The following is a 20,648-nucleotide window of genomic DNA, read 5'->3' as shown; positions in this document are numbered from 1 at the left end:
TTTACTCCAAGAAATATTGTTCTGATGTAGATTTAAAGTATTTACTTTCATTTAATGTTGATTTATTAACAATGTTTTAGGTATTTTATGTTTTTCTTAAATTTATTAATTTTAGTTTTCAGTTCTAAGGTCTACAGAACCTAATGGCATACGACACACAATATTTCATAGAAATTTAGGAATATGTGTATTAATAAATACATAATAAACGTTTATTAACTGTTAACAATTTCCTGTAGAATCTAAAGTAACTTACTGGCAGCAATTCGCCAGTAACTTACTGTAAACCAATTACAGCAAAAATACTGTAATTACATTTACAGCACAATTTATCTTGCTGTACATGTATTAAAATACATTTACAATAAAATACAATTCATATTAGTTAAATAATGTGTAATTTACAAAAAATGTTAACATTGTACGAAAAAGCTTTTTGATTGTGTTATTTGTTTACTCCAAGAAATATTTTTACAATGTAGCTTAAAATGATTGAAATATTGAAATTGAAATATTGTTTTACAATGTAACTTTAAATTATTTAACATTCATTGACAATGTTTTAGTTAAATGTTTATATAAAGGTGTTTAATTTTAGTTTTTATATTTATTTTAGGATCTTTAAAACATTATGGCATACGACTAGGCCTTTACTATATGTAATTTTTGTTGTACGATAGAGTGTGCCAAAATAAATTGCTATTGTTAGCTAAAATTGTTATTTTAAGAGCATTTTATACCACTCATTATATTATGCCAGGAATACAACTGCAATATTTTATAGAAATTTTGGAATATGTGTATAAATAAATATAATAAACAAGTATATACAAAGAAAAATATTAGCACAAAATAACAAGCAAATTTATAAAACAACATCAAAAACAACAAAAAAATGACTGTATATCATAAATTAATCTCTGGAGAGAGATGGAGCAGATGCTAAAAGGATGATGATGCCCATTGTTTTAACATATGGTTGCTTTACGCTGCAGTAGAAGATAGTAATTTACAGCTTTTCTGCTGCATCTGCCTTTCTTTTCAAAGGCGATATAGTGAGAGAGTAGTACTACAACAGGCAGACAGATAAAAATCAAGGATTTGATAAGAAACATGTGACATGAGTGAACCTAAACTTTCAACAGCAACCCTAATGATGGTGGATAAAAATACTAAATGTATTTTTTTAGCAATTACAAGTTTAGCTCTCCATCAATGTTTGCCGTCTCCGAATTCGACCAATATTATATGCCAATAACAATAACTGTGGTTAAAGACTGGTTGCCGATGCATAGGCTTGTTGGTTGACCGCTGGCCACAAGAATCTACTCTGATTAGGCATCTGATTCAGCATTTTCATGACAGAGTGATTTTTTATTATATATTTATTTGTTTTGTGATTAATTTATTGGTTGTCAAAACATTCTGCTACACAAGATGATTCATGAAATGTTTCAGAAAATTATTTGTTCAACCTTTTAATCAGATATTGTTTTTTTTTTTTTTATGAAGGCAACCTCACTCTTTTCATATCTTTCTTTCTTTTATAATGAAATTATATATCATTTTAAGTACATGTATGTATTATTATCACAAGAACAATCAAAAACTGACGTTCCTAAAATTACAATGCCACTAGCATGACATCATGCATAAAAAAGAGGTTTGACAGCTTAAAAATAGAGCAGAGGCAGATGGCAGAAAATTGCCCAGCAGGCTGAGACCACATTTTCTCTCAATCTTCCATGAACAATCCCAAAACCTTTTTACACCACTTTCATTATTCATAAGCACGGTTTTCTTTGTTAAAAAAATAAATAAATAAAAAGTATGCTTGTGTTGTTTGATGGCACTGACTCAGGTCAAGCACTTCCCCTCAAGAGCAGTCAAAACATTAGAAACGTGACTCAAGTGAGAGAGTGCATGTATGGCACTTAAAATTCCAAAAAAAAGTGTGTCTTTGCAGACTTCTAAACATTTAAATACACAACCTCTCACTCTTTATCACAAACATGAAAAATACAGACCATCCAAACGCTGTCAAGGAATTTCAATATAATGAAAAGTCTACTTTTTCAAGTATTTTAAGATTTTTTAAAAATAAAAAATATATATAAAAGAACATGTGCGAATGTAGTCCGACTGTAGTCCGATCAAATCAAATGTTAATATTTTGTTTTTGTTTTTTCTTAGTAACACATTAAATCTTAAAGGACTGAATATTTATATCGGAAGACAGAAGTCTTGATCCCAAGACTGACTTATTAACTATTTATTATTGCTTATAACTATTAAAAGTTTTATTTTTGGATGAACTATCCCTTCAATTTCCGTAATTTCTTCAGACATTCAAAACACTCTTCGAAATTGAAATATCAGATTTGTTTTGTATTCTTCATGATTTAGGATTCCTGTGCATTATTAGCAGATTAATTCATGGTTCTTCACTAAACATGTCGAATCAATAAAGCAGAATAAAAGCTGCCATTCAAACGCTTGGCCTCTATTATATTGAGAGAAGTGACTGTCACGCTTGTTGAAAACATATTTAGGACACTCTGACAAAGCAGTGGCTAATTAACAAACAGTGATTACACTGGTGTTCATCAAAATCATAATTTAATTGCTTTTCACACGCACTGAAATGGATGTTGAGTCAGTTTAATAGCTTTAAGGTATTGTAGATGCTCACTGCTGAGTTGGACTGCCTCCAAAGAGAATATTATGTCACAAGTAAGAGATTACTTGTCATTATTTACAGTTTTTTATCACCCTGAAAAAAGTAGTACATCTAAATAAATACACGTGCGTAATAAATAAAAATAAATAAAAATAAATAAAAATAAAAATAAAAAAATAAATAAAAAAAAATTAAATAAAAATAAATAAATAAATAAATAAATAAATAAATAAATAAATAAATAAATAAATAAATAAATAAATAAATAAATAAATAAATTTAATTTTAAAGCTAAATTTAAAAAAAAATTGATGCAAGAATCCAGCAGTCATACAAATTCAATGAAACATGAAATGTTTACACTGAAACAGCCCAGGACATCAATCAAATTGTTTTGCAGCCAGAGGACATCATTGATCAAGAGGCAGGAAGCAGTGACATATTTCGAATAAACACACAGCGCAATCATATTTTTGAAGATATGAGGCAAAGCAAACAACAAAAGAAGCAAAAGATCAATAGTGCACAGAGAATGTCTTTCCGAATCTTACTTCAAAGTCCTTTTTCTCTCACTGAATGATTATCTTTCTGAAAGGGAAACAAATCTTGAACTCAGTGACATCATGACTTAAAAAAACATTCAAGCAAATGCTTTTTGAAGCAATCAGTGTGTACATACTGTGGGCTGCTCTCTTGAATGTTGAATAAAACAAAATAATAATGTTTTTTTTTCTTAGAAGCACATTAAATCATTAAGAACTTAAGATTTATATGCTTAGACAGAAATCGTGACCCTAAGAATGAGACTAAGACTGACTTATTAACTGAGACCTTAAGAAACTTGATTGATCAAGTCTGCTGCTTCACACCAATAGCTAAATAACATTAGTGAGCTTATGAATAATGCTAAGCAAAGGACAGAGAATTGATTTCGGTTCTGCATTAGAGTCTGTGGAGTTAACGAGAGTGTTTGAATGATGGCCATGGAGAAAGAACGAGGCATTCCCGAGTATTTAATTTTGCTGTGCACTGTAGCATGTCTGAGGAGCAAAATCAATACAGTTTCCATTCAAAAACTGCCTTCAGGTCAAGTTGAGGCTTAAACTATTCACTTAAATGAATGTAATTATTCAGATTCACAGAAAGTTTAGCATATAATACTAATGGTGGCACACAATTCAATGAAAAACATATTGTGGCTAGAGGACTCAGACCCTGTTTATATCTGGTATTAATAAGGTATTAATCAGAAGAAGACAAGAGGAAAGCATTCTAGTTTTAATGCAGTTGTGTTACATGGCTCTTTTTGAATGTCAATTTTGTTTACATTATAAAATTGACATGACTGAAAAGAAAACAAACAAACAGAGCTATGATAACCACAAAGACATGCTTTTCGAATAAACCTTGCAATTTCAGACAGCAAAATTGAAATGCCATCTGGTTCACATGCTTTAACAACACCTCACATTATGTTTAAGAATTAGGTCAGTAGGCAGAGAGAATGTTATCTTTAGTTACTGTTTAAATGCATTCACTCTCATCAGTGTCTACACTACGAAAGCAATCCAGTCTAATGTGTTCTTGAACACCACTGGAAATATTTAATATTTTATTTAGACTTGCAATCAGACTGACAAAAACACATCTTATTACCAAGTTTGAACGTTCTTTCGGTCTAAACAAACCATGGCGCACACACACAAACAAAAAGATCTAAAACTTCATTATATCCATTGGAAATGTGTAGCTTGTGACAGTAGCTTATCTGCCCGCTGATCCACTTATGGACACTAAAGATGAGAATTAATCCAGAGCACTCTGCCATCTGCTGAAGATGAATGATTTATCTATCTTAACCCCCACAACCAGTCAGTTTTCATATGAGGCTGTCTGCAAACTGTTGAAGCATTTGCAAATATCATCAGCTTTTTTTAAAAAATCTCTCCCAATTGCTTCTCTCCTGCCACCTCATACTTCCACATGCTAATTACTAAATAATATCTTTATTCCCACTGAGACATAGAGAGAGAGAGAGAGAGAGAGACTAAGAAGGATGAGACCATCAGCTATAAAAACTAGAAAGCTATAGCTGAAATTCATTCACAGAAAGAGAGAGAGATAAGGAGAGCTGGACTGGGTCTGAGAGAATCCCTTGCTGCCCGTCCCCACGGGCAGTCTTTAAACACTGTTATTGCGAAGTGGTTCCTCACATGAGTGAAGTGGAAATAATTGATTTCCACAGGAAACGCTGAAGGACTGCGCATCTGTTGAGCAGCTTCTGTAGGCTATGCGTGTAGAGCATTTCATTCTGGGTGTTCACATTGACAAGCAACACCAGCATCAACAGAAAAATCAACGCACCTTCTATTTTAAGGTCTACACAAATTGAATTCAGATTCTTTTGTATGTAAACTCTTCGGAAGCATTATCTCTTGATTATAATTCGCTTTTTGGGGTTATAATGCAGAATGGGTTAAATAGAGAGAATTCTGCATGCTCAGTGCCGCCCTAATTTCCTTTCTCTCTTCCCCCATCCTCTCTCTCTCTCTCTCTCTCTCTCTCTTTCTCAATCAGAAGTGGGTCAGTTATGGCAGGCAAGCAGCGTCGTTACTTTAAGAAAAGCTGCGGTTGCTCATAAGCACCATTTTGATGACATAAACCCACTCCTGGCTCTTTATTTTCGCCCCACCTTATATTTGCCACCCATTGTTCTTCAGCACGTCCAACTACAGCAATAATAGAAAAATGAAACCAAGAGAGTGGGCGTGTGAGTGGGAGAGAGATACTGCAGGGACTTATTAAAGACCAAACAAACCATCTTCATCAGTAAAAAAAAGATGACACCTCCCTTTACTTTAAATTCTGAATATTTCTAACAAATCCAAAACAAATAAACAATCTTGCATATTCTCATAACTCATTCTTAATAGATGCAGCAACAGACGCCCTCTCCCACATACCTCCCAAGCCAAACCCATCACAAAAGCTGCAGCTTTAAATCAGATGAGTGACAATCGTGTAAAGTAAACAGTTTAGGAGACAAAGGCAGTAAAGAGCCACACTAATCTAATCTGACCCTGGTACTGTTTTGTAATGGCTGCACTGTGGTGATAACCAGAGCAGCCCAGTGTTGGAAAGAAAGAATGAGCGGGAGAAAGAAAAGGGAGCGATGGCCAACCCTCATTATCCATTAAGACAAGCACACACACACAAAAAAGCATGACACAAATGAGCACACACTGACAATGGCCATTCCCATAGACTGACCAATGCACTTGAAACCACACCAGCACCAATTAACGGAACGACCGATCTTTATCAGCATCCCTGCATATCGAGCTGCAGCCTTTTAAGATACAATCACTGATTCTGAAGGCTGTAAAAATATCATAGAAGTAATTAGCGGTGGTCTCCAAGAACAGAGTCTAGCCTGATTGAGATTATAAACACGTATTCGTGAGCACAAAGAGGAGCGCGCATGATAAAGGATGAGGAGACTGAGAAGAAAGCGATTGAACACAATACCTTTCTGCGTCTGTCCCTCTTCCATGTTCTCTTCCATTGTGCTTCAAAGCGTTGGTTATAGAAGTAGACGGAATGTAACAATGCCTATAAACCGGTCAAGTGGATGAGCGTCTGTGCGCGCAGTGGCGAGATTGAGCGCGTGTGTGTGGAGAAGAGCGCGAGCGGGCGTGCTTGTGTGTGTGTGTGTGTGCGCGCGCGCGCGCACGGTAAGGGACTCGCTGAGCTCCGCTGCTCCTCTTCTCGACCGCAGATATCACTCAACGCAATCTTCAGCTGTCTCTTTCAAACACTGTCCATTGGAAAAGACGTCAGGCTGCGTTTGGAACTAGGATTTCATATTCTTCTTTGCGCCGCTTCGCAATAGATATGATGATTAACCTATACCGAATATATATTATAATTATCTCTGAGATCTTTGATTCGGTTAATTGTTGATTTGAGACACTTTGAGCCTTCGTACTGCAGGTGCTTTGAGCATCTGAGCTCTTTTCTTGCGCTGAGGTAAAAATGCACCGCATTGAAAACAACTCCCTGCACTAACAGATGGATGGGTGTATCCTAGTAACCAGCAGGGTCCCCCCTCCCTTACTTCATCATGAAGACTCCAACATATACAGTACACACACCTCACCCTGTTCTCTCTGTCATCCTGTGAACAGTAATGTGTGTCTATTGAACTTCACGCCTTATAGTCATTAGACATTTAATCTCTCCTGAAATTCAATTAGTAAATAGGTGAGTTCAAACTACAGGACAGGCTGTAGCCGCACACTGCAGGAGAGGGGTTTATTTTGTACTTAAACACCAAGTAAACTCAGGTATTTATGTTATTATAATATATTCGACTTATAAAGCGACAGGTTGATATGTGGACATTATGTATTGCTTATTTGTATATTTGTGACAAGTTTGATAATGTCATCTGACCTTGACTGAATATTTGAAAATGTGGTTGGGTTTGACCAAAATTTGGATTGAAACATTGATTGTGGTAATATTTTCAGCATAAAATTCAGCATGTTTTTATTTAAGGAATATCAGGTGTGTTAATGTTTTAAATTTATAAGGGTAAATTATTTAGATATTTTGTATAATCTTAGTTAATTTAAAAAAATAATATTTCTTTTTACTTGAATCCAAATTGTTTTTGATTTTTAACTGAAAACCTCGCAAATGAAGTCTTGTAGTTATGAAATTCTAATAGCAGAGATAACATTTGAGCACATAATATTATGCACACATTAGACCAATTAAACTAGCATTCATTACCAGGAAAAAAAAGAACTGGTAATTTTGAATAGGCTAAACTTATTCCTCACACTAATGATAAAGTAACTGAAGTTTTCCCGATGGAATTACATAATATTTTAGCCAAGTTATTCAACAGAGTTGTGACACAGCAGTCAGCTTTTGTGGTAAAGGTTCCTGTCACCTCCAGCTGTTCTGATCCATGTCAGTGACACTCGCTAGCAGCTTGAAAACTGAACAATTGTTGTCACAATACTGCCAACAGCTCTGAGAACCTAGCAACAAGAACGTGCTTCATGGTGGCAATAAAGCAACTGCGCTGCCCATAAGCAAAAAAAAAAAGGATATCTCAAGCAATGACATGCACTACCTGACAAAAGTCTTAGCACCTATCCAAGTTTATAACTTGACTTCTAGTTGATCATGTAGTATTAGAAGTGGCTTATATGAAAAGCGAAAGTGAAAACCTTCTAATTCATCTCACCCCTGACATGCTCAATAATGTTTTCTGGTGACTGGGCTGGCCACTCCTGGTGAAACTTGACCTTCTTTGCTCTCATGAACTTTGATGTGGAGGCTGAAGTATGAGAAGGAGCGCTATATTGCTGAAGAATTTGCCCTCTGCTGTGGTATGTAATGTAACAGGCAGCACAATTGTCTTGATACCTCAGGCTGTTGATATTGACATCCACTCCGCAGGTCTCTCGTATGCCCCCATACTGAATGTAACCCCAAACCATGATTTTTCCTTCACAAAACTTGACTAATTTCTGTGAGAATCTTGGACAGGATCCAATAGGTCTTCTGCAGTATTTGTGATGATTGGGATGCAGTTCAACAGATGATTTATTGAAAAAATCTAACTTCTGCCACTTTTCCAAATGATCAACTAAGTCAAGTTATTATTTGTTGCTCTTACAACTGGGATCGACCTTTGTCAGGAATTATATTAAGCTATTCTTACTATAATGATATCTTTAATGATATCTTTCCACAAGCAGCAAAATGCACTTGATTATGAATGTAAATTGCCTTTTCAAGTGCAATAGGATTACATTCGAATAAATAATTTCACTAACCAGAACAAATATTACTCACATTTGCTAAAACTTTCACGCATGTTTATGAGAGCACTATTTACGGAGTAAAACTTAGACAGTAAATCACTTTTCGCATAGTTCATTTAAAACATTATTTCTACTTTACTTCATAAGCTGCCTTCTGATTGGATGAGATGATTATAAGGAATGAACCATGCCTTACATTCACCTCATAGCATGGCAAAAATTCATATCCCCCTAAGAATGCATGCATTTTACTGATTGAGTGGGTGAAGGCAAATAACAGTCGATTTTAAAAAGCTAAGCTAAACATCCAGTCACTCGCTAAGTTTTCCAGTGTTTTCCTTATGGATGGCCCAGTTACTTTATTGTCAGCTCAGAACAGGAATGAGGCCAGAAAAGATCAATTGTGAGATCCTTTGTGAAACAGGAAATAAAATAATATATTGCTGTTTGGGGGCTGCATGGTATTGGAAAATAACAGACATTGGGATAGTTTGTTTTTTCTACAATATGCATTGCGATATGAATATGATTTCAAAAGACGACTCTATTATGCATAGAATTTATAGTTTTATGTAGATTGGGATGTTTTTGTTTAACAGTGGATCTGCATAAAATATACAAAATAAAATAAACTAAAGCACAGATGACAACTACCGAACAAAGATAAAAATTTCATAAACAGTGATTTATGTAAGTATTTTCGATAGAGTTGGGTACAGAAATTCAATGATCAAATCTAAAATAACACTGTGCAGTTTTTATTGTATAAATAATTAACCACAACAAATATTTCTCAAAGGGTCCCTATGATGAAAATCAACTTTTGGAAGCTGTTTGGACAGAACTGTGTAGGTATAGTGTGTCCACAGTCATTCTGGAGTGATAGAAATACAATATGTCTCTTTTTTTTTTATTTCCTGACGTTAAAATAGGATCCAAGTCAATCCCATTTTGAGGCCCACTGCAATGTGATGTAGGAGTGCTTTAGGATTGCATATTAGCATGTCTTCACAGTAACACATATAATCATATCCAGAAGACAGGACTTGCGCAAAGAAACTGGAATTAAAAGATCTGTTCAACTCTCTGTGATCATCTGCACCCCAAGAATGAGTTTATTTAAATTTAAAACGATTTTAAATCAGTGCTTGTTTGTAATAAAGAAAAGACAGTAAAATTGTTATGTAATTCATCACCCCAGCTGCATGTCAGTACAATTATAAACGAAGATGCTTCCATACCAGTTTGTGGACGTTAAATCAGGTTTATTTTGTACATTAACATAATGGATATCCATATATCAGTGGATAATAACGTGTATCCTGTCACATTTGCCGTATAAAAACAGTGCAAAGCTAAACATGTTGCAGAAAGCTTTGAATTAACTCCACAACAAATACATACAATAACCATTGGGAAAGTTCTTACTGTAGTAAGAGACATCTGCTTCTTTCTTCTCTGTCACTGTACTGTTTATCTACGTGAGACACAGCAGGTGAAGGCTACACCCATCAGAGGGATCTCTATGGCTCGGACATGCATGTGGGAATGGTGGGCGGGGAGAACCAGCTCATTTGCATTAAAGGCACAGGCAACAACGAGGTAAAATAGGTGCCCTTTAAAGTATTAATCTTCATAATGTCTTAAGACAAAATGATTTTAATTCACTTGAAATTTTACATCCACAGGCCTTAAAAGCACATGCAAATATAATCAGATCCGAATAAAAATCTGATTAAAAATTAAAGTTAAACTTTGCAATGACTTCACAACTCATGTGCTTTGAACTGTGGTTTGTTGGTAATTATAATCCCAACTTGGCATTGCTGATCCTGTGATTTGACTGAGATCTGCACATTGTAATATCAATGCTGAAACAATATATTGTGCAGCCCTAACAGAAATTATTTAAGAGTAAATTAAATTAAATATCTAAATTGTGATAATTCATTGATGGTGCAGTTTCGAAAATGGAACAGTTTAAAGTAAACAGATGATGCTACGGCAGAGTGAAAAAGCATTGCTAGGCCAGTCATTAACATGCACTGTGGTTCGTGCTGCCAGCTGGCTTGAGTTATAAGGAGATTAGCTGGAATGCCTTGTTATCTTAAAATTATTTCTCCAAACTGCAGTCAGAGCTGGATATCAAATAGGTGTGCAAAGTGGATTTCTCTGTAGGTAATTGGGCTTTCCTTCTCTGTCAAACTCAATAAAGGGATTTACATCTTCAATTGCAACACTTGTCTGCAAAGACAACAGCTCTTTTAATGTCAGTAATCTCTTTTTAAAATCAGGGCTAAGAAATGTGAAAAGATTAGGTTTATTTGACCAAAAGGGCATTCAATGTCATGTTCTAGTTGAGATGTACAGTAGTAATCACAGATAATGCTTTACATCCTCAATTAGTACATTAATTATATCTGACCGTAAACTAGAGACTGACTTCACTACCACTAGGGATGTAGCAATTCACTTAACTCATAATTAAATGTAAGTCATGATGCTGATTTCACAATATGATTTTTTTCATGTTTTTTTTTTTAACAAAACGAGTTACTAGTTATGACGAGTTAGAAATGAGCAAGCAGCCTTTTATTATTTATCAAATGCTGCACAATTCTTTATAAAACTATATTTTGTCAAATAATAAAGCTATACTTTGTCAAATAATAAAACTGTATTGCAATTTTATAACAAATTCCAAGTCAAATAAAAAAAACATTACAATTGAAACAGTAGCTTTAATTTAAGCTAAGTTTTAACAATTAAACTAAGGCTGTATGATTTTAAAGAAACATCAGCATGTCCACATTTTCTGAACAAAAAGAAATCATCAGGCTTAATAACACATAAAAAACCTGAGAACAAATTTGTTTAATCTTCAAACTGTGTTTCATCGTTGCCAACTTGCCACTTTTTAGTATTTGTAATTTTACTGTCATTGATTTAATGAAAGAAAGAAAGAAAGAAAGAAAGAAAGAAAGAAAGAAAGAAAGAAAGAAAGAAAGAAAGAAAGAAAGAAAGAAAGAAAGAAAGAAAGAAAGAAAGAAAGAAAGAAACCGACTTTAAACCTAAAACTTCAGGACTCCTTTTGCAGCAAATGTAGCAGCAACTTTTTCAACTATACAGTAGTTTCACACATCAGAATTATGCTTTATAGTACCTGCTGCTGATCAGCATGTCTACACCATGAGGCTCACTGTAGACATAGTTTGTTGTTTAAAAGCTCTTCCATCCCTTGAAGGGCCTCTCCATCTTAGACAGTAATTGGGTTCTTGTTCAATTCCATGACCAAGACCTTGCTGATTTGAATCAATACAAAAGTGAGCAACCACCAAGTCGTGTTTTTGAGAGGGTTTTAGCCTTGGAAAACTTCAAGGAGACCTACTATGCGAAAATCCTTTTTATAAGGTGTTTCAACAAAAATGGGTGGCTGCAGTGTGTGAAAACAACCAGCCTGTAATGGTAAAAATACATTTTTAATCACAATTTTTGAAAAGAACAGATTTTTGAGAATTTGACATTGTACACCATACATCATTAGTGACAACCTCTACTCTCCCCAGTGGACCCTTTTCTCATTTAACTGTCATCAGCATCTTAAATCTTTGAAAGTTTTTAATATTTAGATTTTCTTAAACGTATGTACATTTCTATGTATTTACGTATGTATTATATCATCTTTGAATCAAATTACAAAAAAATAATTACCGCTTGTGTGAGATGCTTGTAATGCAGTGTCTTGGGCAGGACAGTAAATTCGACGTTGTTCTCTCTTCTGGCTGCTGTTATCAGTCTCACACTTTTTTTTTCCTTTTCTGAAAGTTTTGATAACACCACCATGGAGTTTTTCTTTTACTATTTGAGCAAATATAATTGTAAAAAAAAAAAAAAAAAAAAAAAAATATATATATATATATATATATATATATATATATATATATATATATATATATATATATATATATATATATATATATATATATATAACTTAAATATATATTATTAACTTAACCCAGCTATGACAATGTCCGCTGCTGAGAAACCCATAAATGTGAAAATGGACCATTAGTATAGATAATAGCCACCACCAACCTAGCTGCTCAGAAAGCAGTGGTTAAATTTTATATTTGACGTAAAAGTACCACAAAAAAAAAGAAAGAAAGGTCCTACTATGTTAAATAATTTACACTGGACTACTTCACAGATGAGAGTCAGTTCAACATTTAAGTGGTGCAGTACTAATGCTTTGTGTGTGAACATCAGCTAAAATGAAGTACATTCCATCCCATATTTGTTTTCAAAATCACCTTTTTGAAAGAGCTTCATAATGCTCTATATTTAATGTTGCTAAAGCTACAATTGTTAAATTGTCCTGTTTTTATATTTTATAGTATCCTGGATCCTCTAAAATGGAGGCTGGGAGCACCTGCTCATTTGCATTTAATGTGACACACAAAAAAATTGCATGTTTTGTCCCATACCCTAAAAGTGTCAATATCAACAAGCTGTAAAAAATTATCTGTTGGGTATTTGACTTGAGCTGAAACTTTTCCTATATGCACTTTGGGGACATCAGAGGTTTATTTTATTCCATGTAAAAAGGAGCATACTAAATACCCTTTAATTCATTTTTGTAGTTGTGTGGCTTTCTAATTTTTCTTCCATCCTGGTACTGTAACTATCATAGACTGCGTGCAAAGATATGCATCCGAAGTCAAATAATGTAAATTACCAAAACATCTTATGAACATACATGTTCAATTTCTATGTAGCAATGTATTCATTCTTGTTGAAATTATTCTTAAAAAATAGTGTTTGCTGACTGACCATGCCAACACTTAAGTCAAATACTTTGCATATAGACTTTAATTTTGCACTGTTTTAATGCTATTCATAATCAAATTACAAATATAGTACGGCCCACTTTGTATTTCAACAGCAACTTTCACACCATTTCTACAAAACAGCACTTTTTTTTCAAGCATTGTCACAACAGAGTTGATTAAAATTCAGTGTAAATGCATTTCATACCACATCTTTATCTGATTGCTCACAGAGTGAGGAGGATGAGGATAAAACCCCATAGGGTCTCGCTGTCAGGGACAGCATCCAATCAGAATGCCTCGAGCATTGAGGAAGTGACAGAACTGGGCCTGCACATTTATTATAAGAAGCAGGGATTAGTCACTATGTGAAATCCAGTCCAAGATACTGTGGATAAAATGGACTATAATTACCAGGTTAAATTAAATTAAATTAAATTAAATTAAATTAAATTAAATTAAATTAAATTAAATTAAATTAAATTAAATTAAATTAAATTTGTTTATTTTAATTGTTTATTTTCTGTAACATTTTATTTGCATCTAGCAAACAGAATTACTGCTTTAACTATAATTTGGTACATGTCACTCAGAATGATGAACCATTTTAAGTACATGTATAGGTCATATTTCACTACAATATGCCCACTAGAAAAGAAATCATTAAAATTATATATACTTTTCTTTGGTATTAATATGATCCCTAAACTGGTAACTCAAACCACACCAACCAATTCATTAATCTCACTACGCACTGGACAAGATAGCCTACAATTACTCTCATTTGGCAATACAAATCGAATTTGACTGTACTTCAATCAATTAGCCCAGTGTGAATAATAATCTTTAATGACATATTTCTGCTGATTGATTTCTATTTAAGTGAAAGCGAGAAGGGAAAAGGAAAGAGTAGGAGAGGAGCACGTTGAACATTAATGTGTTTATGCTAAAGATTCACAGTTGATTACTTTCAGAAAAAAAATAATAATATTAATGCAGTCTGCAGTGAGGGAAAGATTACTCAAAAATGTTTTCAAATTATCTACATAAAATAAAATTATATACACATTCTAGTGAAATATTATATTTCACACAGTAACCTGAAATTTGTATTGAAGGTGCTCAAACCTGTTCGAGTTTCTTTCATCACAAAGAAGGATGTACTGAAAATGTTTGGAACTTCTATAGTATCTTTTTGTTCCTATATAAGTCAATGGCAATGGCTGTTTTTATCAACAATACTCACAATATCTTTATTTGTGTTAAACAGAAGACATTTCTAAACATTTTGTGAATGTGAGTAAACAATAAGGAATATTTCATTTTTGGGTGAACTATCCCTTTAAAACAGGTTGCAGAAAGCAGGATTGAATGCTCATTGCATCCTTCCCCCTCACTCTATGAAATACCTTTACTACAGGTCTCATTTCAGAAATGCAGAGGTCAACTGGCTTTACACAAATGTCAGTTCACTAGTAAATTGTATCCTGGGAGGAGTCATAAAAGCTGCAAGCATGTAGTGATGTTGATCCTGTTCCCAACACAATCGCCTAGAGGAAAGGACTAAATGGATTTTTAATGCTACAATAAATGTGTCGATCATTCATGCTCACTGCCATCTATTGATTTTCCCCAGGATGAGCTCATAGATACACCGGTAATTATTTCACATTATGCCAATCCTCTTTAGCGCACATAATGTAGAAATGTTTATTCACTATGAACCTAATTATTGCTTGTGAATTGTTGAATTTAAATTAAAGGCATTGTTCAACCAAATCTGAAAATTATGCCATTATTTACTCTCCCTTCACTTGTTCCAAACCTGGTTAAGTTTCTTTCCTATGTTGAACACAAAAGATGATATCTTCAACAAACTGGTAGCAGTTGACTTCCATTGTTTTTTACTATACAAAGAACATCAATGGCTGTTTCAAACATTTAAAAAATCTTCTTATGTGCAAAACAGAGAAAAAAAGAAATAAGCGTATTGAACCACTTGATGGTGATTAAGGTACATTTTCCTGCAGCAGATTCTATATTTAAATATGTGCTAAATTTAAATGAGAATCTGAAGATGGTTAGTTCTCCTTGAATTCCTTACAATTGAGGACAATGGCATCACTGACGTGCCAGTGGTGTCATATAGTCACATGGACTGAAAGAAGCCCATTCTATTGATGACCTATTTCAACACACCACACATAAATCGCTTAAGCTGTGCACTTGCTTTTAAACGAGTTCTCCTGAGGACTGTGTTCACCACATGGCATTCCCATTACGCTGCATTCCAGTTGCAAATAGGTACTCTCCCACCACACACACACACACACATGCGTAACACTTAATGATTTACCAGACGCTTTTATCTAAAGTGATGTGCAAAATGAAGGTACATAAGGATAGGTAGAGTTGGTTATGAGTTACTATTTAAAACCTGTACCGTGAAGATCCTATTGTTTTGTTTTCTGCACTCAAGATATTACTTTTGCTTATTGTTCAAACTACTTACTTAAAAACAGTTGAAACAATTCACTTAAATTAGTAAAACGATTAGAATCAGAATCAGAAAGAGCTTTATTGCCAGGTATGTTCACACATACGAGGAATTTGTTTTGGTGACAGAGCTTCTACAGTGCAACAGGATAACAGAGACAGGACAAAAAACAGATAATAAATATATTTAAAAAAAATAGAAGTAAGTAGTGAGTGCAAATATACAGATTGACAAGTGTTTGTACAGGTATATTACTATATACAACGTTATATGTGCAGCTGTTATGTGCAAATTGGCATGTAAAGTGTGTTGTTAAATAACTGTATATGTGTATAAAAGTGTATAGCAAGTAGTGATGTTGGTTCCACAATTATTATCATCAAGTGTTCATGAGATGGATTGCCTGAGGGAAGAAACTGTTTCTGTGTCGGGCTGTTCTGGTGCGCAGTGCTCTGTAGCGTCGACCAGAAGGTAAAAGTTCAAAGAGGCAGTGTGCTGGGTGTGAGGGGTCCAGAGTGATTTTGGCAGCCCTTTTGCTCGCTCTGGGTAAGTACAGTTCTTCGTAGTCACAAACAAACACTAATAATTTAAGAGACTGGACAAAAAAAGACAAAATCGCCACTGTTCGACGTAGTCTTTGGAGATCGTATTTAGTAGCTGAGCTAAACCAGACAGTTATCGATGTGCAGATGATTGATTCAATGATGGAGGTGTAGAACTGTTTCAGCAGCTCCTTTGGGAGGTTAAACTTCCTCACTAATCCTAACTAATTAGTTCCTAAATAATTACTTCCTAACTAATTAGTTAATTAACTTAATCGATTTGTGTTGGGACAACATAAAGAAATTAAGCGGAACCATGTATTTTTTTTTTTTACAGTAGAGTTATTTCCAACCCAAGCTCATGGGAAGATGTAAGCATTTTAAGAGGCAGTGACTTCATATTAATGAAGCGCATTCACCTGCACACGAGAGAGTGACAGCGGTAAATACGAATGCTGAATCAAAACTTTTTAAAAGGCTGAATCAATATTGGAGTTACTTTTGCACACTGAGGAAGGATGACATCATGGCTGAAGTATTTCTTTTAGACAGGAAATCTTATGCTTTAAAACTATTTCAGTCACGCAAAGCTGATGTAGATGTTGTTGTTACGAATGGGTTATATGCACAGAAGTGTTGTTCAGCCACTGAAATTTTCCGGGGGAAAGATTGATGTGACTATTTTCGGTTTCATAAGGTACCTTTTACAGCATCAGTAATGTAGATTTTTATTTCATTAAACAACAAAACAGAAATAAATAGAGCTATTCCGCCTAGCCTGCTTTACTGGGGTCAAGTTGCTTTTATATTCACATCACATTGGTTCATTTCTGAATAATAACGACCTGTGACGTGCTCCCTATATTGTTTACCATGCTATACTTATTTGAATATTCGGTCTGAAATAGCATGTAAATATGGCTTAGTAATACGTGTAATTCCTGCTCACCGCTGGCCAAGCACTAAGCATACAGTGGTCGCTTTAATGTTAGGACAAAGCATGTGATAGAGTGAGATCAGCTATCCTTGCATGCATGAAGTATTGCACATTATGACAACTTTTGCTTGCTATACAACTGAAAACATGCTAGATATGATATAATGCAGTTTTTTTGTTTAGAATTGTAGTATTATAACGTTTTCAAACTGGAGAATGACATGATTTAGTCTACTGTCTACTGTAATCTTTAATATGCGTGTTCGTTATTTCAGGAGGCATGGCTTTGAACGGCAGGGGAGGGATATATGTTTCAAAAATATTATGCTAACGGATAGCATTTAGGCACATCACCTACTGCACCTTTAAGGACGAAATCAGTGTAGCAATACAGAAATCTAATTCTTAATATTAGAGAACTTCAGAACTTTAACCAAACCAATAAAGGAGTTCTTACTTTTATATTGCTGATCCAGCTGTGATGACTGCAATAATAATTCCACTACTAATGGCTCAGACTATCTATGTCTGTCTTGATAGTAATAAAGCCAAATGTGGTTCGTGACTTTGACAGAATGTTAATTAGAGTTCAGTGTGAGTGTTGAAACCATTTCTGCAGTATGGGTAAGAACATGCATTATTGTTTATAATGCCTTTTTAAGTTGTTATTCCTAATGGTTGTGTACCAAATCTCTGCCTGCTTTCTTTAAGCATTTTTAAGCATATTAAAGTTTCACGTTGAAGAAATTTCCAAATGGTTACAGAATATGTACAATAGGTGGGTATATAAGATTGGAATGGCTCAAGGAGTACCAGTGTATATGCAAGATATTAAACGGTTTCTATATCCATTTGCCCTCTCTTATTTATTTATTTTTAACTTTCGCAAACAAAATCATGATCACACTTATACTCTGTGATCTGTGGAAGAACTGTTGTATTATGATTTAGTAACTGTCTGGGCATGGTCTTATTATCTGTCATCAGCCATACTCTAGTTCATTTTACAACAGAATTAAATGTTGTTGTTTTTTTTAATAGCACTGACTACCAACTAGCAAGCCTATGGCATTAAAAATCCCAGAGACAATCTTAATGTCCCAGTGATATTGCCTATGACAGTTTGCGAAACTCTAGATAAGTCTACAGTTAGAAAAAGGAAAGTAAATATAGTCTTGAGTAATTATGATTGAGATTTTGACCCTAGGCAAGAGGGAACCAGACTGTCACCTGAGCTATGAATAATGCATTTACTATTTTAACAAACTGTAAGAATCACCAGAGAGTATCTACCACTAAGCTCCTCACAATGACCTGAAAACTGAAAGGACAGAGAAATAATCGTGTTTGAATAAAGTAAACGTTTACACATAATATTCATAATTTGCGTATGTATAACTGGGGGGGGGTATTGCGTGTGCTTATACACACTGAATAAAGAGGAGGCCTGGTTGTTACAGTAAGTGCAGTGCCAAAATTGCCCTATTTCTTATAAAATGCACTTCACGTAACCACTCACACACAGTATATTGGAAAAATAAAGAGACTATTTGAAAAATCTCAGTTAATCTCAATATATCTTGATCATGGACATCGCCTATTTACTATATAACTGCAGGTTAAGTATGTTTATATAGTGTATAATAACTGTTAAAAGCTAGTAGTTGCTCGCTAATTAGTTAATGTTATTAGTAATAATAAATCTATGGTAACTAAGAACCTTAATTTTCTGAATGTGATTGTATTGCAATAATGTGCACCTTTTGATATACAAGTAAACTTGAATTGAATTGAATTAATTTAAATATATTGGTATGTGTTTGAGTAAAATGTTAATCTTTTTTTATTCTATAATGTCCTAGCATTTCTTCCACAAAAAAAAAAGTTTTACTCAAATACATAACTGCAGAGAAACTGAGAATTCACAAATGTGCTCCGTTACTTTAGCTATGTGCTTATAATGCTTTTAATCATCAAATTTGCAGATAACTGTAAAACTCATGATAGATTATAATTCTATTTTGGTGAAATTGTAATCTGCTAGATTAAGTGCATATATGGTCACTGGTAGCAAACACTTTCTAGACTAGTTGTTGACGACTTTATTACTGCTTTAGGGACAAATAATGATGTTATAAGCTGTACCTCATTAGTACATACATCTGTTTATGATATTATATGTTTATCTTAGATAGAGTGACAGTGTTAGGGAACAGACAGTTTTATTTCCATTTTTTATTGGTCTTTTGTATGACAATGAAAATTAAATATTGAGAGGTTAATAGTAATATATTGTCTATTGTTAATCCCATCCCCTAACCTCTCATTCATTAACTCAATTAACAAAACAACAGTAAATTCATAAATAAATAAATACATAAATACCAAATTAAGTACATTAAGAACATAAGTACATGCCATCAGAATAACTGGATACAGATAGGAAAAAATTATAATAATAATAATTAGAATAATAAGAAGAATTAAAATATTATAAATAATCATAATAATAATAGTACAAACTTTTAATAAAATGGTAAATGTTACAGGTTGCCAGCACCAGGTGTAGGCAGGCCTTTGATGTAGTCAAGGAAGGAATCCCAAGTCTTATAAAAGGAATCTAGTGAGCCGGAGAGTAAGTATCTTAGCTTTTCATATTTGATACATTAAAAAATGTCCTGTATTCACTTGTCATATGTAGGGGGAGAAGACTTTAGAAACCCAAAAGTGACCAGTGTGCCAGATGAAGAAGACTCAAGAGCCAATGAATTAATAAATCAAAGAAAGTTTACTGAAGATGCAGTCATACAATCTATCCTCATACACTGAAAAAGGTGTTGCATGCAAAACTGTTGCAAACAATTTATTTGTGTTGAATTTAAACAAACAAATTAAATTGAGCAATGTTCAACTTAATTTGTTTGTTTAAATTCAGCCCAAATAAATAGTTTAAAACCCCTTAACGTAAAAAAAAAATTGTAAATCCAAGGAATCATCTTTGAATATTTTTTTTCAGTGTACAGAGTTTGTAGGGCCGCTCAGCTTACAATCTCCAATCAACAACAATTAAACTAACATATCGTCACTAACTGTGTCATACATTTAGTTTTTTCAACCTGATTGGTTAAAACATAGATAAACGTAAAAAAATCGTCATGTTCCTGCGTACAATTCAGAAGAAAATCTCTAATGATTACTTGGGCGACAGGCAAACAAGACATAACAGGAGGATATGTGTGGTCAGGATGACCATAGGTGAAATTCAGCTGTAATCTTCTAGACTCCACTGATGAAGAACACACACACACACACACACATACACA

General features: G+C 33.9%; 1 protein-coding gene across 3 annotated transcripts in view; it reads right to left on the bottom strand.

Moving 5' to 3' along the window:
* The window catches only part of gpm6ab (glycoprotein M6Ab), a 102,929-nt gene that overhangs the window by 56,352 nt on the left and 25,929 nt on the right, over positions 1 to 20,648 (bottom strand). Inside the window, exon 1 of one of the 3 annotated variants that reach the window (XM_056457468.1) lies at positions 6,209 to 6,709. The exons of 1 other annotated variant lie outside the window; for it this stretch is intronic. In XM_056457468.1, the coding sequence (XP_056313443.1) occupies positions 6,209 to 6,245 (37 nt within the window). In that variant the 5' untranslated portion in view covers positions 6,246 to 6,709. Of the gene's footprint in view, positions 1 to 6,208; positions 6,710 to 20,648 lie in introns of those variants that run through there. One more of the 3 variants, XM_056457453.1, reaches the window with a different exon arrangement.

Source organism: Danio aesculapii, chromosome 1 (assembly GCF_903798145.1).
Source record: "Danio aesculapii chromosome 1, fDanAes4.1, whole genome shotgun sequence".
NCBI classification, from domain to species: domain Eukaryota; kingdom Metazoa; phylum Chordata; class Actinopteri; order Cypriniformes; family Danionidae; genus Danio; species Danio aesculapii.
Note: the sequence above shows the minus strand (reverse complement) of the source record. Positions and strands in the feature narration are given on the sequence as shown.